This window comes from Mauremys mutica, chromosome 10, assembly GCF_020497125.1.
Source record: "Mauremys mutica isolate MM-2020 ecotype Southern chromosome 10, ASM2049712v1, whole genome shotgun sequence".
In the NCBI taxonomy this organism is placed as follows: Eukaryota; Metazoa; Chordata; order Testudines; family Geoemydidae; genus Mauremys; species Mauremys mutica.
This window is the reverse complement of record NC_059081.1, coordinates 54,570,066-54,595,509: the sequence shown is the minus strand read 5'-3', so window position 1 is coordinate 54,595,509 and position 25,444 is coordinate 54,570,066. Positions and strand designations below refer to the sequence as shown.

General features: G+C 38.9%; 1 protein-coding gene and 1 long non-coding RNA gene across 6 annotated transcripts in view; one reads left to right on the top strand and one right to left on the bottom strand.

Annotated features, from left to right (window-relative positions):
• HECW2 (HECT, C2 and WW domain containing E3 ubiquitin protein ligase 2) overlaps window positions 1-18,785 on the top strand; it is a 268,755-nt gene extending 249,970 nt beyond the window's left edge. For 4 of the 5 annotated variants that reach the window (XM_045032746.1, XM_045032745.1, XM_045032748.1 and 1 more), the window contains exons 23-29: window positions 1,744-1,842; window positions 3,951-4,080; window positions 4,522-4,668; window positions 5,383-5,497; window positions 6,466-6,551; window positions 8,149-8,261; window positions 14,546-18,785. In XM_045032746.1, coding sequence (XP_044888681.1) covers window positions 1,744-1,842; window positions 3,951-4,080; window positions 4,522-4,668; window positions 5,383-5,497; window positions 6,466-6,551; window positions 8,149-8,261; window positions 14,546-14,657 — 802 coding nt within the window. In that variant the 3' untranslated portion in view covers window positions 14,658-18,785. The remainder of the gene's footprint in view (window positions 1-1,743; window positions 1,843-3,950; window positions 4,081-4,521; window positions 4,669-5,382; window positions 5,498-6,465; window positions 6,552-8,148; window positions 8,262-14,545) is intronic. The other variant, XR_006582701.1, reaches the window with a different exon arrangement.
• LOC123378673 overlaps window positions 1-25,444 on the bottom strand; it is a 70,751-nt gene that overhangs the window by 29,815 nt on the left and 15,492 nt on the right. The window lies entirely within an intron of this gene.

Below are 25,444 nucleotides of genomic sequence, written 5' to 3'. Positions count from 1 at the left end.
AGTCCTTTGTGCATGAAAAGCAGATTATATTAAACATTGGCTTGCAGTCAACTCAGTGTATGAGAGATTTCAATCAGCTTTTATTGCATGTTGTTTGTTTGGGATTTCTCCATGAATATAGATTGTTCCCAGTAAGGCAATCCACATCTGGTGGAGGAAAATCTATTGAGATATCTCTTCTTGTTTTTCGCTATTTAATCAAGGTCCATATACCTGATAGTAGCCTTTAAAATATGTGAAAAGGATGTACTATGAGGAATCCGAAAAACAACAGAGGAAAAAACCTGAAATGATGTTCAGTGTATATATATACATAAAATGTATCTTTTTGTATATATACATAATCTCAATTTCAGGATTAAGGGCCAAATTCTAAGATGGTATAAATCGGTGCATCTCCAGCGAAATCAGTGGAGCCATGTCACTTACACTAGCTGAGAATCTGGATTTCAATTACTGTAATGGGGTGACAGCTGCAAGTCTGTGTAGGACAGAGGCAAATTAGGGTCTCAAATGATGGCGAATCGTTGCAATGAAGTATAGTTGAGAGTTACACCATTCAGTGCTGGCTGGCTGCACTGCACATCAACTGAAGCAATGCACCTGTTGGACTCTGATAAAAGATTGGATACAGAAGTTCAGCAACAACAAACTGTATATGCTGCATCTGAAAAAGCATGACAGTCTGGCAGGACAAGCTGCAGGGCTGTGTATGGCCCTCTTGTCCCCATCCCCAGCTATGTGGACCTAGAGAGCTGGCCAGTGAGTGAGTGGGGCATGACCCATTTGTTTCTGGAGAGACTAGTGCCAGCGTCAGCATCAGGGAGAGTGCAAGGAATGCAGCTGTGCACAGAGGGAGGAAGACTGGTGTGTCTCTTCCCCATCTTGCACACCCTGCATAGGGCCAGGCATAACAAAGCCTTAAATTTTCCCAAATAAAGTAGTTCTGAGTTATATGTCTTACCAGGAAGTCTAGAAACTTGACTTTCTTTCAGAGAGAGCATTAGGCTTGAATCTGCTTTCAGATACATGGAGGGCATGCCTAGTTTCTTTAATGATTTTTTTTCACAATCTTCTGCAACATGCACCATTATTTTTGACTGCAGAATTGTGCTCTTAGAGTCTAAAAGAGTCTATGTGAAGGCCCTAGTGTTGCAAACAAAGTTGCCACATTCCTAATTTCTAATCTTCCAGCAGCAATGAGTGCACAAGGGGGTTTAAATCATGTTGGTACTTTGGGGGGAAATGGAATGGTAAGGGTGATAATTTCCAGCCACCCCCCAAAAAAGGTTCCATGGAGCCCAATATCCACCAGTCATGAAAAAGAGCATGGAGCCACCCACTAGCTGGAAAAGGATGCCTAGAATCATCTGTCAGAATCAATCTCTCAGTGCTCAGAAAGGGAGCGTGAGGAGATGGAGGGCCAGAAAACAGCTGTCATGTTGGAAACCAGGGTTTGAAAAAAGAACCTAGTTTGGTAGGGTTAGAATGAGTTCAGTTTAGCTTTCAGTAGCTGAAAAGTGGCAACTTCAGCTTTGAAACCCCAGGTACTTTCCACGCCTTGCAGATTTGTTTTTTCACTCCATTCTACTGAGAACTAAAAAGAATCAAGCTACCACAATACAGTTATGGTTATCTGATTTAAATATACTGTTAAACTTGGTACACAGATAAATGATAGGGCAGCACACAAACCACAAGGTCTGAGTGTACTGGTTATAACCCATTTCCTTTGTCGTTCAGGTTCAGGTTCAGTGGTCGAATCCTTGGTCTTGCTCTGATACATCAGTATTTGTTAGATGCCTTCTTTACACGGCCCTTTTATAAAGCCCTCCTCCGAATGTGAGTAGAAATGTTCTGATTTTCTTTTTCTCATGGAAAATGCAGTTTTTGACCAGCAATAAATGTCAGGTTCTTGACTCCAAGAAGATAGGTCAATATAATCTGGTCATTTAGTTTTAATCCAAGATTTACTTTAAAATATAGTTGCCTAAATCAAGGCCCATTTATGGTACTAGACAGTTATCTGATGACTTTGAAGATGTTGCTGATCAATATCAAAACCTTGTGATTCCCGCCAGCCAATTACATCACCAGTTCCTTCTATAAAAAAATACTATTCAAATCCTGCAGTGAAACATCAGATATTAATAGAGTACTTGTTCATTTGTCTTTAATGACTCATAGGAAAGGATCTGAATCAAACCTTATTTAGACTTTAAGATCAGTGTTTTCAAAAGTAGTCTCTGATTTTTGGCTGCCTCCATTTTGGGGTGCCTAACTTGAGATACCCTGGGTCTGATTTTCAGAAGTACTGAATCTCCACAGCTCAGCTGAAGACAATAAGATCTGCAGTTGCTCAATACCACTGAAAATCAGATCTAATGTATCTCAAGTTTAGGGCCCAAAAAGGGAAGCCCAAAATCGGAAGCCACATCTGAGAATTTCCGAAGATGATTTACATTTATCTGTAAAGCACCATTCACATTTATGGTGCTGTGAAAATAATACAAGTTTATTTTTACAGCAACCAAAACTGTAGTAGGTGCTTTACAGATTTTTTTTTAAAAAGGCCTGGTCCCACTCCCAAGGAGCTGACAGTCCCAAGTTAGAGGTGATGTGACGGGGGAGACTAATAAAACTGTATGGAGAGGGTGGGGGGGTGAAAGACAAGGACTCCAGCAGTAATATCATGTGGTTACTTAGTTTAGTTATCTATTGGTCATGGTGGCTTGCTAGGAGTTTTTTAAATAGCTGTGGGCCAGATTCTGCCACCTTCACAAACAGAGGGCCTGATTCATGATCCCCTTATGGCCTGGCCTGCAGAAAGACTCTACAAAGCAGCTTTATGGATGCCCCTGCTGTGCCTCCTGGGTCTGCAGCTCCACAGTTCAGATGTCTGAACGAGCTCTGCACACATCTTTGCAGGAGGCACTGGCACACGGGGCATTCCTGGCTCAGCAAGGGGAATGTTGTCCCAGCCATTCTGCACAGCTGCTAAGGGCCATTGCTGCAGGATGCAAGTTAAGGTAACCTTAGCCCAAGACCACTCCTGGTACCCTCTAGCTAGAGAAGATGCAAGCCATCTTCCCTATGTGCCTGCACCAGCCCTAGAGTGGGCGCAAGAATAAATTCTCCTGGTGGAGTAGCAGCTTATTCTCTGGGTGATCCTAAATGTAAGGCTGTTCACAGGTTAAGATTCTGCTCAAGTAAATAAGGCTGACAGAATCTGATCCCATAATAATAATTATGATTGTTGACTGACTTCTTGTGGGGATCATGGAAGACGCAAGTGGTAAGGAGGTGCTTGAATGAGGAGAGGGCAGTTGGCTCACAAACCAAATTTGGAAGGGCATACCATGTTTAAGGGCTTTATGGCAAAATCACCCAGGCTGGCACCACTGGCAAAATGGAGAGAGCAGGAGGTGACAAATTAAGACCATCTCCTTATTGCAGAGCTTAGTAAAATAAAAAGGTGCTATTTCTTTTATGAGATGAATTACCTATCCCATATTGATGGATCTTTACACTTAAGTATAACAAGAATTAATCGCATTTTTTGTAATCCATGGTCAAAATAAGTCATTGAAATATGATATTAGTCATTGAAATATAGTGCAAGTGGGTAGAATTTGAAATAAAGTGAAATTTACAAGCAAAAGGTCTTTAAAATGGAAATATAGGGTTTTGTAATTTAACAACAAAGAGATGTTACACAAGTAGTTGCTAGTACCATTGCTAGGCAAATAGAGATTCAGAATAGTTTCTACTAACTAGACTTAAGAACGTCAGCACAAAGGAATCCAGTAGCCACTGTTCTTTGTTCTGTTGATTTCTCTGAGCTCCCTTTATTCTCAGTTTGTTTTGTAGGGCTGTCCTGTCTCAGCTCTGTTAATGAGCATGCACTACTGCTGTCAGCTATATTTGTATATTTTCTTCTTGTTTGTTAGACTCTGTGACCTGAGTGACTTGGAATACCTTGATGAGGAGTTCCACCAGAGTTTGCAGTGGATGAAAGACAACGATATACATGATATCCTAGATCTCACATTCACTGTAAATGAAGAAGTTTTTGGGCAGGTGTGCAAGATTGCTACTTTCCTTTCCTTTCCTCTTTATATGCTGTTGTTAGGTAACTGTTTCTTTGGACTGAAAAATGATGTCATTCCCAGTTGATTTGAGTTCACTAATAAAAATCTTGGTTGATATGAACAATTGAAAAACCTATAGAGAGATTATCATTCGTTACCTACCAATGCAATACTTAGAGAATGCAGGAGCTGGTTTGTATCTCTTATTCTGAAGCTGCTTGTTCTTACTTTGTACTTGACATGATCTGGTGAAAACGGGGATTTCAATTTCATGTCATCTATCTGAGTTTATGTACTCCAGTCTGTTAAACCAATCTGTGCTTGGCCTATGATATTGGGGAATTAGCGCTACGTATTTAACAAAAAGCTTGAGTTTATACTATATTTTTTGTTGTCTTTATATTATTTTGGTGGTGGTTTTCCTCTTAAGATCACTGAACGGGAATTGAAACCAGGGGGTGCCAACATCCCAGTCACAGAGAAGAACAAAAAAGAATACATAGAGAGAATGGTGAAATGGAGAATTGAGAGAGGGGTTGTGCAGCAAACAGAAAGTCTAGTTCGAGGTTTCTACGAGGTAAGAAATCCTACTCAACTCTAGTTCCCATATGTATATTACCTAGCTTTCTCTGTACTTGCATTTCTAATACACCCAACCACGCAGTATTTAGAAGACATAGGTAAAATCAGGAGTGAGAGTCATATGTATCCTACAGTAGACCTAATGTATTTCATAATAATCAAATGTTGCATTATTTATGTGGAGGTCACTTGTTGGAGGTCACTGAGTCAAATAACATGACTACATTCTAAAGAAATGGAAAACATTATTACCACTATTTGCATTAGCAGCAGTGCAAACTCAGATAATAAGGAGAGTTGAACTCAGGAAGGAATTTTTTACTCCATGTCCAGCATTACACAATTGGCTGAGTATATTTCAAGATGTTTTCCTTTACATTTTCCACCTTGAACATGGACCTTGAATATATTGACCCTTATTGCCCTGGAGGTATTTCTGTATTATTTTTCTAAATCATTTTCCTTCTAAATACTATGAGCTTCTAATGAAACTGAATGTAGCTAGAGTATGAAACCCAGTGGAAGAATAGTCCCCATATTTGCATTTTTTGAAAAATGTTTTAACCTTAAGCCTCCCCATTCATTGAACAAGCCAGAACATTACTTGAAAAATGATACAGCATTAGTAACTGGGGAGTCTGTTTAGTAGGAAGCAAAAATAACAGAAACAATGAGGGCATGTTTCTATGTATTTTATTTCCTTTCACAGGTGGTTGACGCTAGGCTGGTGTCTGTATTTGATGCAAGAGAATTGGAACTGGTTATTGCTGGCACGGCAGAAATTGACTTAAGTGACTGGAGAAACAACACAGAGTATAGAGGAGGTGACATTGATTTTTTTTTTCCTAGTCAAAGTTAGCTCTGGTTCCGCATGAGTGAACCTGGAAGTGCCCTTTGTCTAAGATTTTCCTAAACCTATTCTATGAAATATGTCAATTTAATAAGTGTTTGAGCTCATTTTAAACTAATTTTGGAATGTCTTAATTTTCCTGGTTAGCTTTTGAATTAGGAGCAGTCATTTTAGTTGATAAAAGGGGTAAGATCCTAAACGGCAAGAGCATGTTTATATTTTGAATTTACAGAGAGGTTGATGGCATCTGAAAGTGAGTAGGCAAATCTTTGACATAAAGGTGTTCTCGGAGTTCGTTTACAGCAGCAGGTAAAGGTTCATGTTATATGTGACTCCAAACCCCTCTCACATCCCCATTATGCTCAGTCTTTCTCCTTGCTCTTACATTCAACTGTTCTCTGATTTTTCTCCTGCCTGACTGCCTCTAGAGAGTGGTAAGGCAGCCATCTTTAGTAAGGACCACTTCACTTCCATTTCCAAAGGCTATCTGGAACTGGTAGTGAGCCTATCTGAGTGCAGTCCTGCTTCAGTCCCATCAAGAACAATGAGATGACAGCTGTTTTGAGTGAGGTGGCTGCAATTGCTACTGGTATCATGAGCAGCTTTTAAAAAAACATAAAAAACCAAAAACCTAATGTCACAAGAGTTGGCAACTCTGATGAGTGACTTGCTAATGGTTTAAGTGTTTATAAAAGGGAAACTGAATGTCTGCCTTTAATTTGGAGCAATGTGCAATGACCCTGATAAGAGCCCTGGGTTAGTCTCACTTTCTGTCTTTTTCTGATATTTGATTATAAGTATGGAGGCTAAGACTGTAATTAAGACTGAGCCGGGGAAGGCCATTCATGATTAATATTTCACATGTGTGTTCTCCTGCACTTCTATAGCACTTAATATTAAAAGAGTCAAAAGTAATGGGGCTTTTTGTTGTTGATCTAACAGGTTACCATGACAATCACATTGTAATTCGGTGGTTCTGGGCTGCTGTAGAAAGATTCAACAATGAACAACGGCTAAGGCTATTACAGGTGAGAGATCAGTAGATCTGTATAAAAATATATACCACCATTTCACATTAAATGTTAAACTACTTCGTCAGTTTCGGACAATGAAACCTTCAGATAGTGTGATGTCAAGACAGGGGAATGGCCTGGTAACTCAGCAGTCTCCAGATTCTTACTGTAAATAATTGAAATGTCAGAACTAACTAAAAACATAAGTTCACTTGGTAGAAAGTTACCAATACCAATAGGAGTATTGGGTGGTGGTGATTTTTATTATTTGACTAAAAAAAATCCTCAAAATTTGTATTCCAAGGAGAGGAAAAAAACATGACTGTATTTACCTTTGAAGATTATTCAGAGGAAGAGTTAGGGAGGCCTTGGCTGAGAAGTTCAAAATTATGAAAATGATACTGAAAACTGATCCAGTTCCCCCATTATTATCCTTTCATATAACATGAAAACAAGAGGCCTTCACTAAGCTGATAGCAAGTAAATTAGAAACAAACAAATAGAAACACTGCTTCACACAATATGTCCACCTGTGGAATTCATTTACCTGATGAAGGATTCAACAACACTAAAGGCAGTAGAGGAATTTTAATGCATATGGGTTTTTCACAGAGTTACATGTAATCAAATACAGGTACCTTTAGCACACCAAATTCTTTAGAAGGGACCAGATCTGATTTTATCTGTGTTTGCCACATAATTGCACTGGTTTCAAATCCATTGTTTTAAACATTTCAGAACTGGCATCTGATCATCATGTTCACTGTATCACTAACATGCCTTTTTCCTGTTACAGCTGGCTCTGTGTAAATGCTATGTGGGAAACATTACTGAGGTGTCCATTTTGATGCAGGACCATAGATGGCTGTGTAACTTTATTGCTAAGGTTTCCCTTTGTAATTATAATACAGTGTAGGGATTCTGCAACTGCAGGTCAAAAAATATTTTATATAGGTGTTGTATCACAGATCATTAAAAATAAGTAGGTTGTATTTGTCACAAGACTGTCTTATCGATGGATGGTTCTAGTCAAATCTGCTCTGTACAATATCATAAGAAATTATCACTGAAATCTATGGGAATTTTACCTAGACGAGAACTGCAGAACTTGGCTCTTAGCTTATATCAGTTAGCAAAGTTTGTAAAGTGCTTTGAAATCCAGCTGGATGAAAGGCATGACATAAATGTAACATTTACTTATTAGTTAGTCCCTCTTAAACCTTATTAAGTGTGTTTTATTTTCTCTCTCCTCACTTTTTTATTTATTAGCTTGATGATACTAGTAATGTGACTTGAATTCTATACTGATTGTGCATCATAGTTACTCTTATATACTGGCTGTCTATAAGTGAAATCTGTAACAGAAATTAGGCTAGTAAGCCCTCCCTCCTAGAGTCTTATCAAGAAATATGCCACTTTCCTTCCCCTACATTTTAAACAGGATTTTAATACTCCTGCTTCCCCTTCAAATAAGGTCTGATCCTGCAAACTCTTATACAGGAGCAACTTGACTTAGTGGGAACACTGCTGTGAGTAGTTACTTATGCACGAGCATTCACAGGACTCTCAGGTTGTATATCTGTCATACATATTATTCTTTTTGTGTTGGTAGTTTGTTACAGGCACATCCAGCATACCTTATGAGGGGTTTGCATCTCTAAGAGGGAGCAATGGGCCAAGAAGATTCTGTGTAGAAAAATGGGGAAAAATCACTGCTCTTCCCAGGTAAAAGTGTGTGTATATGTTTTTTAAATCTAAGTAAATTTTGAACTACTTGGATAGACTTCAGTTCTCTGTGAGCCAATCACAATAGATATGTTGATATTCTCAACTACCCCTGCTGCTAACTATTGGGGTTATGCAGAAGCTGCTTGAGAAACAAACAGCTGTCATTGATTGACTGGGTCTGCTCTGCTGCAGGGGAAGCTCTGCTCCCTAGTTGTTCCAGTGTGTCAGACATATGTGTATTTCTTTGAACTGAAGAGGTTGTTTCCCTGCGTGGTGGGAAAGACAAACTAATTCTGCTTAGTAGTCTGTACCTTAATTCAATTCATTCTGCTTTACCAGGTTTACAACTTCTCTTCTAAAATTTATGGTTTTTTTGTTTGTCATAAAACCAGGCGTTGCTTCCCTAAAATAGTATATATGATATTCTTTGAAAGGTAAGTTATTGGTCATTGCCAGAAAATGAATATCAGCTCTAGATGAAAGAGACCCAATGTATTTACAGTCTAGTTCAGTCCCTAGGAGGACCAGCATGACTTCAGCGTTGTGTAGAAATCTTACGACAGAAGAAGGCAAAACACAATGGTAAGAGAGGGTGAAGATTGTAAAGGGAGCAAGTAGTAGAGAGGCTTGGGCCAAGTGAAAAGGGGAGTTGGAAGAGCTGAGTTGCACAAGGACTTGAAGAGCGGAAGTCAGTGAAAGAATTCAGGGTGAAAAGTGACATGATCAGTGGCAAGAGGAAAAAGTAAGGAAGGAATTGCTTTCCTCGTTTTTTCCTTTTGTGATGCCAGGAAAAGAGCTGTGGTCTTAAATGATCTACAGTATCAAAGACTGATGGCATATGAGCCAGGATCTGAGAAGTCGTCTTGACTGAACTCTGTATTAACAAGAACTTCTCTACAGTGAGGTCAGTTTTGCAGATTAATACATTTGGGGAAGATCTTCCATCATCCAAATTTTGTAGCATTTAGAGGAAGTTACACTGGTTGGAAATAGATTTAGTTGGGAATTGGTCCTGCTTTGAGCAGGGGGTTGGACTAGATGACCTCCTGAGGTCCCTTCCGACCCTGATATTCTATGATTCTATGAAAGTATAAACAGTACTATGTAGTTGAAATGCACAGACCCAGTGTATAAGTTTGTGGAGTCAGTAGCTCTAACACAAAACCACATTGTCAGTTAACTGTATAAATGGGAGCCACTCAGCTGAAGGTCAAAGATACATTAAGAGAATTCTAAGTTTATATTTCAAAACAATTACTGTAGTATCTTTTAGGGTCAAAAGATATTTTGTGTGTCAGCCACCTAGGTGTGCCTCAGAGAGTGATCGTTACTGAAATGAGAAATAGATTATGTTCCTACAGCATTTTAAAAATATAAACCGTTTCATTTTCTTGAATGAACCTGGACTTCGGCAGTGCCATTCCATTTTATACCGATACTTAAGTAGGAAAAGAGATTATTGTAGTTTTTCTATCTTCTAATATTCAGTCTCTAAGACAGACTTTAGGCAGTACTGAAATATTATTATTAAATAAAAGGTCCCAGTTAGGATTAGGGCACCATTCACTGGGCACATTTCACATCAAAAAGACAATTCCTGCCCCAAAAGGTTCACAATCTAAGATCTCAATCCTGCTTAACTTCACTATGATGAGGAGTCCCATTAGATTTGATGGGCTACTCCTGGTAATAAATTTAAGAACATGTGTATATGCCATCAAGATTGGGGCCTTAATAGCTAGATGTAAGTAGATGCAAAATACATATTTGATCAGTGTGGCAGGAGGCTGGCCTGGGAGGCACAAATAACTGGAAATCAGATTTTCCAGGATTGATAATCTGGCTACTGTGAGGAGGAACGTGACAAATGAATTCATTAAAAATCATCAACACTATACCCCCCAAAACATTTACTTTTACAGCTAATGAGAGGTTCAGCAAGGAATTTAAAGTAACTTAAAAACGGGAGAAAGAAAATAAATTGTGAAAGTTCCATTAAAATAGTGTTCTGAACCCATAAAAACCCACCAAAGCAGGGGAACTCCAAGGGAAGGCTCAAACTAGCTGTCTACTAATATAACCAATGAACCCGCTTTACCCATTTAGTGTGCATAGATACAGGGACTTGGGACCAAATTCACCTATTAGGCAGAAGGATCCAACCTGGAACAGGGCCACACTCCTGTAAGCTGCTCATTCTGCCTTGGAAACCAGAGCCAGCGAGTACAGTCAACGCAGTGGGACGGGGCAGGACAAGCCAGGAGATTCAGTACCGCACTGAGGGAGTTTCTTCTGGCAGGGCTACTGTGTAGCTCCAGCTGTAAAATAAAACTGCTTCACTTTGGAGAAAGAGAGTGGAGATATGTGCTGAGCGCCTTTACCAGTTCAGCCCAGTGGGTGCAGGGAGGGTTCCAGCTGCTCACCTCTTTGCCCATGGCAGTGAATATGGCCCTTGATCTTTAACTTTCAATTCCCGTGCTTTGGCGACACTGGGCCACAACTTTACTACTGTTTTAAGATATTTTTACAAACATGAGAGCCAAATAACACACGTTTATTTGTCATGCGTCAGCCACTCCCAGTGCTCAAGACATGGCACCCTAATCCCATAGGAAATGCATGACTTACAGCGTCCCTCTCAAACTTAGCTCTGAGCAGAATGTAAACTATGTGTTTGCTTTTCTAACATCTCCAGTTCCTGTGTGCAGAGCGGCTTCAGCCTAAGCCCCACCAGCTTCAAAGGCTTTACTGTGCAAACACTGAGTAGCACTGGCTGAAGCTCCCTATCTTAACAAAGACACTGAGTGGCAAACTTTCAGCAGGCTCCTAAAAGAGATCCTGCAGATGTGGATGAATTGTTGGACACCCACTGAAAATTTCACCCTGAAGCTCTTTGGTGCCCAATGATTCTAGGATTTTGTATTAACCTAGGGACGAATTCTCTTATCCTCACTCTCAGTGATTAGTGTTTTTATTTTGTGAATAGTCTGACCAATTTCGCTGGGACCCCTTGTGGAGTCTGATATTACTGGCAAAATCTGGCTCTCAAATTACAAGTCAAGGTTTTGGGGTTTTTTATTCCTACCAGAGAGAAGAAATGAATGAAAACATTTTATAGTAGCCATTCCCTTTTCCTGGCTCTGTTGAGCTGAGGAAGGCTAATACAGAGAACAGATTGATTAGATGATTCCATAGCTTCCATAGTTCTGGTCATGATATAATCAGCCTTATTGAACCAGAACAATGAAACTTCTGTAACTTGCATGTCAAGTTGCCTGGCTTCTGTCACTGCCCTTTATGTTAGTGGCATGTGAATGCACTGAAAAAGTTAGTTATTACTTGTTTAGTTTTGACCCTGCTGTCCCTGTCACCACTTTTACTTCCAGCTTGTTTAACTTATTGTACATCAGGCTAAATCAGCTATCACTAGGGGAACTCTTGCTCTTTGTTTCTTAAATGTTTAGAAGTTGGTATGTTAATTATATAGCAGCTAGTGATAATGCATATCTAAACATTTGCACGCGAACAGCATTCTTCTGTTATTGCTAAGGTACTGGACTTTGGACTTAAAAGTTAATTTGTCTGTAATACTGTTTGAACGTCAGTGAAGGGGGGAGTGATTGACTGTCAAGACTCCAGGAACTAAGATACGTTTACCTTTATCAGAAAATGTGTGAGCAGAAAGATGAACATAGTATACAGTTAGCTTGAAATGTCCTGGGAAAGCAGTATTCACAGTAAAATCACTCTCCTTGCAGAATGACAGAGTCCTTTGTCTGGTAGAAAAAGAGCACATTTCCTCAACAGGATCAATATCTTCATTTTTAAAAATGAGTCAGCTCTCTAAAGAAAATTATGATCACATTTTCAATACACTATGACAAAATCATCCTCAAAAACTGAAAGAAAACCCAACTTGTCTTCCTGCTAATCAGTTAAACCAAGATGCAAGATTGTTAGCTTGCAGTGAATCCCTTATTGATTCATGCCTCATGGTTTTTATAATTTGTGGTTGTACAGCCCACATTATGCATGATGCATAATTCTAACAAGTGGATGTCTGTTTCAAAGAAACTCCTCTCCTTCCATACCCTTTCTGAATGCATTAATTTTCAGAAGCAAGAGGAAATCATTCTGCTGGTTGTGTGAGCAGCCAGAGGATGCCAGGAAGATTATTACAGTGGTCCACATTCCCCTCCTGTGGGCCTGATGGAAAGAGAAGCTCTATGAAGTTTCTTTCATAATGTTTCCTCCAAATTCTCCTTCCAGAGGGTTAAGGAGGGGGAATCAGTTGAACCCACCCACCAGATGCAGGAGGTTAGGCCACCATGGATCTTCCAAGATCTAAATTGAACCCAGAGGATATACAGGGCCATCTAGCTACCTGACAGCACTGCTTCCTACTGTCTTTGCCCCTCTCCCCCTTAACAAGGGTCCCCAGCATGGAGGAACTCTGCAGGAAAGTTAAATCCTCAAAGCACACTTCCTGGATCCCACAGATAGCTTTCCACAATGTTCTGGGAAGAGAAGAGAGGTCCACAGATTCTGCTGACCTGCTCCCTTTCCAGGCAGGCAAGAGTTGATCCCTCTAGTGGATTGGGAGGGAGGAAGGGGGAAAACAAGCAGCCCCATGGGGTGTTAACTCTACCTGCTGAAAAACATTCTTATTCTGACAGAGTTCTGTTAAGTCTACAATAATTGGATGGAGCAAAATACAATATTTTTTCTAGCACAGCAGTACACCCGAAGTTTGGTCTGATGTTTATAATGATAATCTGGCCCTGCATACTGTGTGTCTCCCAAAGCCTGGTATTTTTATGACACTACAATGCTGTTTGCTAATTCCGTGTTTCACCTTCACTGAGGAATTGTAATGAACTTTAGCTTCTGTGTTTATAAACAAGCTAGAATGACTCACCTCTTCTCTTCATGTTCCAACTTGGTAGTTAGGATCTGATTGGCACTTAAGATGATGGTCCCTAGATTTGTTCATCTGGGGGCTGGGCACCTTTGTGTTTTGAGAGGGCCCACTGTAAATCCGGTGTAGCTATTCTGAATACTGTTGAATGGGGTATGTTGAATAGGGAGTCTCAGTAATTGGTGGGGGGAGAGTTCCTGACATTATACACTTTATAATTTATTATGCTGCGTGTTTTTTAAATGTTTGCTGTTCAAGCGCTGACAGGCACGCCACTGCGGAAAAGGTTTCTGCTTGCCAAGGGGAACAGGTTTAAACAACAGTGTGGTGTGATTGCAAAAGGAAAAAGTAAATGTAAAGAAAGTCCTGCCCCTTTAAGGGCCAAACCCAAAGACAAAAGGACTTTTATCTTCCAAAACAAAGGTCTAAAGGGTTAGTCAGCTTTCAAAGAAGAAGAGGAAATGAAAAGTCCTTGGCGCTTTCATCTCAGAACCCCTGTCCCAAAAGATCCTACTTGCATTAGTCACTTGGAGCTGTGCCATTTATTTCAGTGGGAGCAGGATAATCCCTATATCAAACTCAGGCAACTCTGGCCCTTCCTCTAGTCAGAGGATGGGGTCTCTAGGACCTTTCCACAATGTGCATAGAGATTGTGATAGGCAGATTATAGAAATCGAGGGAGGGGGAAATATATTCCTGTCCTGTCAAGAAAGCCAGAGTATGTTTGAGAATTATATACATACATTCATTTAACTACTAAATATATTTGTCTGTAATAGATTACCAAGATCAGATCCTCGGCTGGTATAAATCAGCATACCTGCACTGATCAAGGAAGCTACACTGATTTACACCAGCTGAGGCTCTGGCCCAGAGAAATTATCAATGGAAAAGACCTAATTTGCTAACTAGTCTATCTCCTGTCAGTAGGACTGTTCCCTACAAGTATTTTCTAGTATTTCACGAACTTTATCTAATTTATGTGCATTCATTCTTCAGAAATAACCTGCTCATGATTACAGACCTAGTATTCAAATATCACTAATTATTAATAGAAAATACTAATTTTAAAAGTATGTATTTTAAGCCAAGTTTTCAAAACAGACTGCCTCAATTGTGCCCCTAAATTACACATTTTGTGTGTGCACATTTTACAGGCAAAATTTAGGATACTACTTGTGATCCACATTACGGTATCAATCTTTGACAATTCTTTTTTAACTTGAAAGCAACAGTGTTCAGTAACGCAATATCATTTCACAAAGTGTGGTATTTTGAAAGGACCTTCTAGCGCACCTGAATTTTCAGTTACTTTCATTTGAATTTCTAAATAACCTTTGCTTATTTGCCACTTTTTTTGCAGGGCTCATACATGTTTCAATCGTCTTGACCTTCCCCCTTACCCATCATTCGCCATGCTCTGTGAGAAACTGTTGACAGCAGTTGAAGAGACAAGTACCTTTGGACTTGAGTGATATGCAAACCACAGTGCCCAGCTCTTTGGACGTTTGTGGATCTGTCCTCTCAAGAATGAATGAACATTTGTATTGGATTTCTTAGAGGAAAATTGTTTTACAATGCAATTCAGATAATGAGATTTCCATGACTGAGTAAATCTAGCTTCGGAAGCAGTTACAAGCATTGTGATAGTGGCGGAGTATTCTACAGTAATACTGGAGTGTGCCTGGTGTGCAGGGAAAACCAACAGTCTTGCAATAAACAGTTTTTCTTGACTGCCATGTTTGTTATGGCCCAAGCAAAAGATGTGACCATGCATGATCAGCAAGGTGGCTAAATCTGATAAATGGTGAAATCCAGTTTCAAGATAAAGTCCTTGAATGTCAAGTTCAAGTCAAAATGTGAAATCGTTTAGCCCACCCCTAAATTAGCTAAAATCAAACTATGGAATTCTTTATTTTAAAAAAAAAGTTTCCTAAAGATACATTACTTTATGCCATATACTATAACAGAATTTCCATTACTTGCTATACCTAAGACTACGAGTGCCTGCATGGTGTTCATCACAGGTTTCAGCTTCCTGGGGCAGAAGTGAATTTGAAGGAAAATCAGCAACAAGGGATGTCACAACAATGGCTTGCAATAAGGAGGTTTGTGAAAATGTATATGCAAGTGGTGCGTGTATGGCAAATGATGAGCTGTTATAAGGAGAACTTAATAATGACCGATTTTATGCTTTATACTGCATGGAAACTGTTTTTAAAAATAAGTATCAATTTACCACAGCATATCAGGAAAAAAAACGTACACAGTGACTTCTCTTTATTTTTATAGGTTCATTATGTTAAGTTCCTCAGAGTCTAAATAAGAAGCTAGCATACTAAATGCTATTTCTGTTCATTTCACTTTTCATGCATAAACAGACATTGTGCTAGTGTTTTATTCTTTAAGCACTCTCAAGGAAAAAAATGCCTTTTATTTTTATATGAGTAAGAAATTCCCAAAAATATTTTGCACTGAATGTACCAAAGTTGAAGGGATATTATGATCAGACTGACCGCAAACTGCATCACTCTTACAAGTATCTAGAAAATAACTTCTGAAGAACCAAGCTTTCTTCACAGTGCCATGTCTATAGATATCAGGACTGTGCACATAAGTAATAATTTTGTAAAAATCACTACATGTGATATTGTAATATGCATTTATTTTAAATGCATTTGGTTCATTTTTCATCCATCAAATAACCTTTAAGGGATTGAGGGTAATACAGATGTTTCATTTTTCCCAGCAACTTTTATTTGTACAGCACCGTAAAACACACTAGCTTATAGGGGAAACCATTTGCGACACTTAAGAGGATGAACCTTTAATAGTAATGATTCCACTCTCCCTTATCAGTGAACCTCCAAGCTGTAAACTGTTCGTAATGTCTTTCTAATTGCATTTTCACTGATGAGTAGTTTTCTTATCAATGTTAATTAAAATGGAGTCCTTTTCAATGGTATATCAAAAACTGCATGAATCCACCAATTTAATTATGCGTAATTTTGTCAAAGTGCACAGGGGTCACTTGCACCCATTCCTCATAACTATCTTTAATTCTAAATTAGTTTTGCATCTTTGCACTTGTACAGCCATTAAGAAATACTACATACATCGTGCCAGAGGTCCGGAAAACTTCAACTGGATGTTGAATGGCAAGAACAGAAATACAGCTCTTTGTGTTCCTTTTGATGGCACTCAAGCATTTCAAGACCTGCTTTGTGGGAGAACTAAGTTTGGGAGTAACCTCAGGATTCCCACTCTGGGGACTCTCGTTGAATAGGGGTCTCAGTGAGGTGACATGCTTATTTTCCATATTCATAACAATGGAAGCACCCATCCACTCAAGTGAACATTGGAATGGCAATAAAGATGCTGCCAGCAAAGACTACTTTTTCACCCTCACAATGAGAAAGTAGGTGCTGTTGTGGTGGTAGGAGCGGGGTGCTGGGTAAGTGTAAGTTGCCTCAGATCCCTCTCCCCACCCCACCCTGTATTCAGATAACTGAGGAAACCCCCCTGTCAAAAATAAAATGAAAATATCTTTTGACTTTACAAATAATGGATTCCTCCCTAAATGGGTTCCTCCCTAAAACAATGACATCTGGGAATCACATGAGTTTTCTTAAACTGCTCCTGGCTTGTACTAAGTGGCAAAGAAAAGTCAAACTGTATTATTCTATCTTTATCAAGTTTTTCAATGTTTGCTAAGATATCACGTTAATGATCCAGGGTTTGCTAATGCATGTGTTGTATCAAAGAACCGATACACAGTAGATAAATTTACTTGTGAGCAGGTCATTTCAGCATGGCTCATATTTCATATGATCAAATTCATTAAGTATCTGACACTATAGTCACTTAGAGCCAAATGAAACTTTTGATTGGCTAAGAACCACGGAATTTGGTTCTTGTAATATTACAGTATCTTTTCCTCAAAAAGAGATCCTTGTTGGAGAACAGATCTACAAACATCAATCCAGAAACTAATTGGAATTAAGTGTTAAATATTTGACACACAAGTTTACATCAGGCTGCATTTAAGCTATGCTTTTGTACAAACCAAAAGTAATAAATGCATTTGTCATCTTTTATTTTAAAAATGAGATATACTACTTACTTTTGTTCTGTATTCCGCCCTTTTCATCAGTTGGTGAGCATCCAGGACTCTGCAGAGTTCCAGCAGGCTCACCAAGGTGGCAGGTCTCAGCAAAAAGACAAAACCCAGTGACCACTAAGATCCAGGCGGAGCAAGCTAAGGGGAGGGGAGAAGTTCTGTTCCCTCCTCCTGTCTTGCCTGTACCACACTGGACTCTAGGGAAGTGCCACCTGAAGGTGATGGGGAGCTGGCTGCCTTGATGCTGCAGCCCCTTCTGCTCACAGCCCTTAGCTAGTTTCTTTCTATATTTTAAGAAATGCTTCCCTGAAAAAGGGAGTGGAAGGGAAGAAGCATAGACGCATTAACAGCCCCATACACCCATTACCCCACCAGCAGCAGCAGTCACCCATCAGCACCAGAGCCAATTCAACACCCCATCCCATGAAAGCCAGCCCCTGGATTCCTCCAGAAGATTTCAGGATGTGAATACAAGGATTGTGTGGGGGCTGAACTCGTAACAAGAGACAATGGCTGGTGTGGGGGTTATGTGGGGGTTATGGATGGGGAGAAAGTTTGAAAATCCCTGGCTTAAAGCAATATATCATTTAGACTATCTTACTTGGCTGATAAGGCGCTTTCCTTCTGGGGAGGAAACAGAATAGTCTAGCAGAGCAGAATGAAATAATGGGCCCCATTCAGCCACTGCATGATACTGACTTGGGCCAACATAATCCCCAGTATCCTTATATGGCAGAAAGCCCACTTGGATGGTTGCTCACAGCAGCAGATTTAAGGCACCTACAGCCCCATCCCCTGCTCTGACAGGCAACTCTGAGCCAGCCAGCACTACACAGAAAGCAAGTGGTGCAGGTAGACTTCTTCCCCTGGCAGAACTGCTAGCGAAAGGGGTCTCTTCTCTTCTTCTGGGGTAAATCACAACCTTGGGTGCCCTGGAGCACAGCTTCTCCTAATGGGAAGGTGGGATGTGATTTGCACAGCCCTAGTGAACTTAATCATTGTCTCTGCCAAATATGTTGGAATAGCATCTGATTAATGAACACATCCCAACTATCAGAGGCACAGATGCCTGTTATGACATGTGTAGTCTCTTGTTCAAGGTATGTATGTCAGAACTTTTTACTTTATTATAGCAGTTTTCTCGACCACTCAACTCATCATAACAGAAGGCTGTCTCATAAGAAATACCCTCAGCAGCAGATTATATATTAATTTATTAAAGGAATCTCTCAGCCCAAAATAAATTTCTGTGTAACATAACTGTCACTCTGCAAAATGGAGGCAGAGATTTCTTTTTCCCAGTTAATCTTTGTTACACTTTCACAATAAAAAAATAACTTTTCATAATTAAATAAATTGTTTTTGTTATCCATGTTGTGGACCAGGGACATACTAAATAAAGGTGTTAATATTGTTCGGAGATAGAGTGCAACTCAGTGCTCAGAGCCAGCTATGCAACACATAAGCCTCACGGTAAAGTTGTTCACCCCAGATCTTATGGTGTATAGTGAATATACGGTAGAACCTCAGAGTTACGAACATCTTGGGAATGGAGGTTGTTCATAACTCCGAAATGTTCATAACTCTGAACAAAATGTTGTGGTTGTTCTTTCAAAAGTTTACAACTGAACATTGACAATGCAGCTTTGAAACTTTACTATGCAGAAGAAAAATGCTACTTTTTTAGTAGTTTATGTTTAACACAGTACTGTACTGTATTTGCCTTTTTTTGGTCTCTGCTGCTGCCTGATTGTGTACTTCCGGTTTCAAATGAGATGTGTGGCTGACTGTCACTTTGTAGCTCTGGTGTTCGTAACTCTGAGGTTCTACTGTATGTAATATATAATCTTCAAAGGAAGTTGAAAATCCAGGCAGTAGCACTCTGGCAGAGCATCTAAAAGAAAGTGTCTGGCATGATGGAAATTGGCAGAGAACATTGAACTGGTGGTTTGTTTGTTTTTAGATTACAGAAATTTAAAAAATGTTGTGGTTTCCTATGCTTTTTCAGTGCGTCTAGAAGTCCAAAATGGCTTCAGTTTTAAGTATTAAGACTGGTATCATGTGGTTGCTAAAGTAATCTCTGCAGTGTTTAATTGCAGATGCCATGACGTCTCTGCAGTATTAATGAATCTCTACAGTGTTGTTTGAAGATAATCATTGAGATGTTTGCAGAGACATTGTTCTGGATTGAGAAAATGTACGCACAAATGGTAAATCTATATTAACTGTGTTTGACTAGTCTTTATAATCTTATTTCCATAATGTAATACAAAGCAGTTTGAACCACGTTTAAAGGTTTAAATTTGTTTGTATTGAATTACAGTAGTTTTTAGAACTGTTGCTCATATTTATCTATCTTGCCATTGATTTGGGGAAAGAGGAAAATTTGCTCCTAGTAACACTAATGGGAATTAAGCATTAAGTAATATCTGCTTAAAGAGATAATAGACATCTGTCTTAACATCAATTATACAAGGTAGGACCTGTTTTTAATTAAATCCCACTCCATCACCCAAAAATGAGTTTTCTATTTCCTCCTCCAGCACCTCTCCACCCCGAACAAAATTTCAAAATGATTACTGACACCTGATTTTTAAATTTTTCCCAAGTGACCAGCCATTGTTGAATAATCCAAGGGGCAGTAGCAGAAATTTTCAATGATGCCTTGTTATCAGATTGCAAATGAAAGGCCTTTAAAATTGTATCTGAGTGACCACAATGGCTGTTTTAGAACTAGTCTAGTCCTTTGGTTAAATATTTTTAACATAAAATACAGATTACAAAGGCTGATTTGAAATTGCTCTTCTCTCTTAGAAAAATGAATACAGATTACGTAGGCATTTAAAATATATATATTATTTAAATGGATACTGTCAGATTCAGAGCTATATTTAAAAAATATCTTTTCAGTTACTAACAACACTTTCGATTGTTAAAACTAAGCATATAAAATTAAATACACTTTGCAATTTTTGTTTTACTTTTTGCATATTTTTTAACATGCACAATGCAAATAGAGAGGTCAGTTTGGTGTTGCTTATGGTCAGTTTCTGGTCAATTGCACTTTCTATTCTCATGCACTAGCTTAGTGAATTTTTTTTATAATTTTATGAAAATATTTCTAAATGTTTTTTACATCTTTTATTTTAAAGAAACCTAATTTGAGGGACTAAACTGCCTGGCTATTCATTAAAAATCAGGGGTGCCATCCTAACAGGCCTTTGTCAACGCCATGATATACCTTGCGTGTTTTAAACTGAACTCATGATTAATTTCATTGGGAAGATCTGCTTCAAAATCAGTGGCATCATATGAATCTTCATCAGTACTCAGAAAAACTCCCCTTGACTACACGGTCTGGCTACAGTTTAAAGATGGCAACACATTTTAAAGACTCCTTTGCATTTGTTACAGATATTGTGTAATATATCTGTACATTTTTAAAATGTAATAAAACACCTTCTGAAATTTGCAAAAAGTTACTGTAACCGTGAATTAGCCCCATGTTGAATCAATACATTGGCAATTTTAACTTTCTTTAAATACCAAATGTAATTAGAGCACATCACAGAATAGCCGCTGAAAAATATTCTAAGAAATTGTTTGATATTATGATGAAGGCAAAATGCATCCAAGCTTTGTTTCTTTCAATTATCACCCCCTAAAACTTTTTTAATAAAAAGGTTTATAATGGAAGTGCTGCTTCATTGTTCAGTATATGGTGGGGTTTTTTCTTTGTACAGACAGGAATTTCTCATTCATACACAACTAAAAAGTCCTAACCTCCCCATAAATAATAACTGAGAGCCATATTATGCCACTAATTTACCAGAGTTCTCCACTGGGAACTTCTCATTTAAAATCTATGGGACTACAAGACTCTTAAAATGGGGCTGAGCTCTTGGTGCTTTCATTCACTTCCTTATTTTGGGCAGCCTCCTAGCAACCCTCTTCTCCCACTTGAGTTGCGTATGGTTTGGACTATTGCCACACCCAGCCTACAATCAACAAACAAGAGCAACCAACCGTCTGATACTGCAGTGTCAGAGTCGGGATAGTGAAGCTAAGATTATGGCTTCCTGCACTTTTTCCTCAGGAATTAAACACGTCTCCTTTGCTACAAGTCTAGCTCCACTAATCCAAGTAGCTAAATGTTTAATGAATTTAGTTTCTTGAAGTAAACAGGTTTTTTGCACACACAACTGTCCCTTGGGTACAGTGAATCGGAGCAACCACTGCGGGCCCTGGTGAGACTGGCCGGCGCAGTCGGTCCCAGAAGTGATGCATCAGTCTCGTGATGGATTTGTCACTTCTGCCCCAGGCCCTGCACCCCCCGCCCCCGTGTGTGTGTGCACGTGCTTAATTTATTTTCTCACCTCCAAGCATTGCTACTAAGTGCAACTACCCTTGGCTAAGAGATCAGTGAAAGTCTCTTACCAGGGCATAGGTTAATACTGATTGAGATTTCTGGGGAAGGTGTGATATATATGATTACAGCCAAAATATTTCCTTCCATAGATGGAGTACATTGCCCATAAAGTACTTAAAGGTGGCTCTTCTAGAAGGACAGCTTGGGATTCTAGCACTCCTCCCATGTTTCCATTTCCTGTTTGATGGTATAATCAGGTGTTGGCACATTCCACTGAGTCAGCAGTTAAGCATCTTTACCTTGCATCATGAAAATTATACTTTAAATAGGTAGATAGGTATATTAGGACTGTATCATGTTCTCCAACTGTACAGATGTGACTGGTACAATATGAAAATTTTGCCTGAGACATTGGATTTGGTTGTACTGTTGGCTGCTGATTTCCTGGTTTCCCATTGGGGCCTGAAGCTGGATATTTAAAAAATAAATAAATAAAAGAGAAGTAATTACTGATGCCTCTTGAGTCATGCCAGTTCAGGAATATAACTGTAGCTGCTGAGCAGCTGTTACCATAATGTATGGTAATCACACACAGTGGGCATGACACAAAAAATGCAGTGGGAGCTGAACAACACAACAGCAGCCATGGAGTAATGCTACTGAGTGAAGACAAAACTGAAAGGGCAGGAACAAAAAGTGGAGAGGAAGAGATGACATTGACTTTTGTGAATCGTGTTGTGGAGTATGCTGTGCAGTGCACACGCAGTTACTAATAACAAAAGGAAACCCTGCATTGTGAAGTGAGGCATTTGCTTGAAAATCCGCACCAAATAATACACATAAATGGAGAAGTACCATAAATCTATAAATAAGTTAGTTCATATTTCCTGCACTTGTAAGACTTATTTTAGCCAAGAAGCATTAAAAGTCTTTGTAGTCTGACCTGGAAGTTCAGAAGTCTAGCTTACATACCTTTTTTTTTTTTTTTAAATTGAACTGTTATCAGGATAATGGAGCCTTGTATAAAAGGCAGTGTGTAGGTTTTTATTTTAGTTTACAAGTAATAACTGTTATGCTCATTACTGGATATATTTGCAACTGAAATAGTATTGGATAGGAAGCTATTTAAGCCATTGTTCCAGATAGTAACTTACATTTTAGATATGATGGTCTGAATCTTAAAGTTCTAACACCGTTTTTAATCAGTATTTATTTGGGAAACTCCATGCGATGGATTTTATTTGTTTATATGTATTTTGGGGTGGGATGGGAGACAAGCACATAGGATTACAAGTTTTTATAATGGGGATGCGGGCATCCAGAACCAAACAGGTATATACATGCATCTCCCTTACTTTTGACAAAGTGTTACCAGATCTAATTTTATACTAGTTCGTTGTTTTAAAAATTTCAGGCACTGTAAAAAGAGCACAGATTCTAAATTTTAAGTAGGGCACATGGTATATTTTTTTAAGCCTTTCCATGCTTTTTTAAGTTGAGTGTCCACAAGACTGTGTATCAAATGCAATACCAATTTTTTTCTACCTTTCTACAAGCCAGTTTGTTTCATCTGGGTTTAGTGTGTGTCTTTCGTAAGAGACAAAATGAGGGAGGAGGGGAGTGGGGGCTTTTCCTGTCTACCTGGCCACTGCATCCGAGTTCAGATTGCTGTCCAGAGCGGTCAATGGTGCACTGTGGGATACCGCCCGGAGGCCAATACCATCGATTTCCGGCCACGCTAACCCTAAACCGATATGGTAATACCGATATTAGCGCTACTCCTCTCGTTAGGGAGGAGTACAGAAACCGGTTTAAAGAGCCCTTTATATCAATATAAAGGGCCTCTTAGTGTGGACGGGTGTGGCGTTAAATCGGTTTAATGCTCCTAAAACCGGTTTAAACGCGTAGTGTAGACCAGGCCCCAGTTAGGATGATGTATGTCTCTTTCTCCATTTCACATTGCATCAGCTATATGTCACCTTGCTTCAAGGCAGAAAGAGCAGATAATGCAGCTAACTGAGTATGTTACATGGATGGCATTACATAGTGCCTGTACTTGAGGAATGTACTTAAATGCTTGGCTTCTTGCAGATTTGTATAATTATCTATTCAGTTGAACACCTTGTGTTATATTTCTTATTATTCAAAAATGTGTTGAGGGAAAGAGTTTTACTGTATACAATTTATTTTATTTTCATACTGATCTCTATTTTGTTTAAAACCTTGTTCCATCATGAAATCACTTAATTCAAAATAAATATTCTTACAAATAACTTTGTAAATTAACTTTTCTGTATGCATCTGAAAGTATTTTGGTCTAATTTTTTAAAAAGATTAGTTCTCATATATGAATAGTTCTAAATCCTAGCCAGTAGGTTTAAACTTTTAGAGCATCTTAATGACACTTTCATCATCTTACATTAATTGCCCTGTGTTCTGGAAAATGACATATCTTAAAAGGAACAACATTTCAGCAACAGAGAAAGTAAAGACCCTGCAACACTCTGCCTCAGGTTTTGCAAAAGAACCACATTTGAAACCAAGGCTATGATAAATGAAATTAACAAAGGACAATGCCCTGGAATCTCCCCTTGGAAAGTGACCAGAATTCACTAAATTGTTTCCATGTCTACTTTTCTCCAGAGGATCAAAAGCTGCAAAGGTACATTTTATTGACAATGGCTTATGATGTGATAGCATGATATTTTAATAGGCATAAATCTTTGGGAAAATGTGTACTTCTCTTCCAGTATTTAAGATCATGATGATTGTTATTCTTAAATCCCCATAATCAATAGATTATTATAGATTATTGGCACTTAAAACTGGCTTCCAACATAATACAAGTAAATGGTCCGCTGCTAAAGAATTCAAGCAGTTTTTATAAATTGTTATGCTAGTTCTAGCAAGAAATATTGTCCGTTATTCATTGGAGCCAATTCTATATTTCGGCCACGTCAGAAATAGGTAATAGCCCACTTTCTGTAATGGTTTGATAAGAACGTTGCCATCTTTGTTATGTAACATCTTATATACAATAACTTTTATCGTTTAGTGTTAAGATAATTTTCTTACTACCTTGGAATTATTTCTTTTAAAAGAATTCTTGGTATTACAGGGTCTAGGTATTAAAGGAAACCTGAAGGGAGCTAGTCTAAAGGATTAAAGAGAAGTCTGTGCGCCAATGGTGTTGTAATGGTGGGATACTGTCATTTTAGATTCAATTTTCTGCTGTTGCCCTTGGATTTGTAGAATCACAGGACTGGAAGGGACCTTGAGCGGTCCCCTAGTCCAGTCCCCTGTGCTCATGGCAGGACTCAGTATTATAGACCATCCCTGATAGGTGTCTGTCTAACCTGCTCTTAAAAATCTCCAATGATGGAGATTCCACAACCTCCCTAGGGTGGTTAAGCACTGGAATAAATTGCCTGACAGTTAAGAAGTTTTTCCTAGTGTCCAACCTAAACCTCCCTTGCTGCAATTTAAGCCCATTGCTTCTTGTCCTATCCTCAGAGGTTAAGAAGAACAATTTTCTCCCTCCTCCTTGTAACATGTACTTGAAAATTGTTGTGTCTCCTGTCAGTCTTCTCTTTTTCAGACTAAAACAAACCCAATTTTCTCAACCTTCCCTCATATGTCATGTTTTCTAGACATTTAATCATTTTTGTTGTTCTTCTCTGGGCTTTCTCCAATTTGTCCACATCTTTCCTGAGATGTGGTGTCCAGAACTGGACATGATACTTCAGTTGAGGCCTAAGCAGCATGGAGTAGAG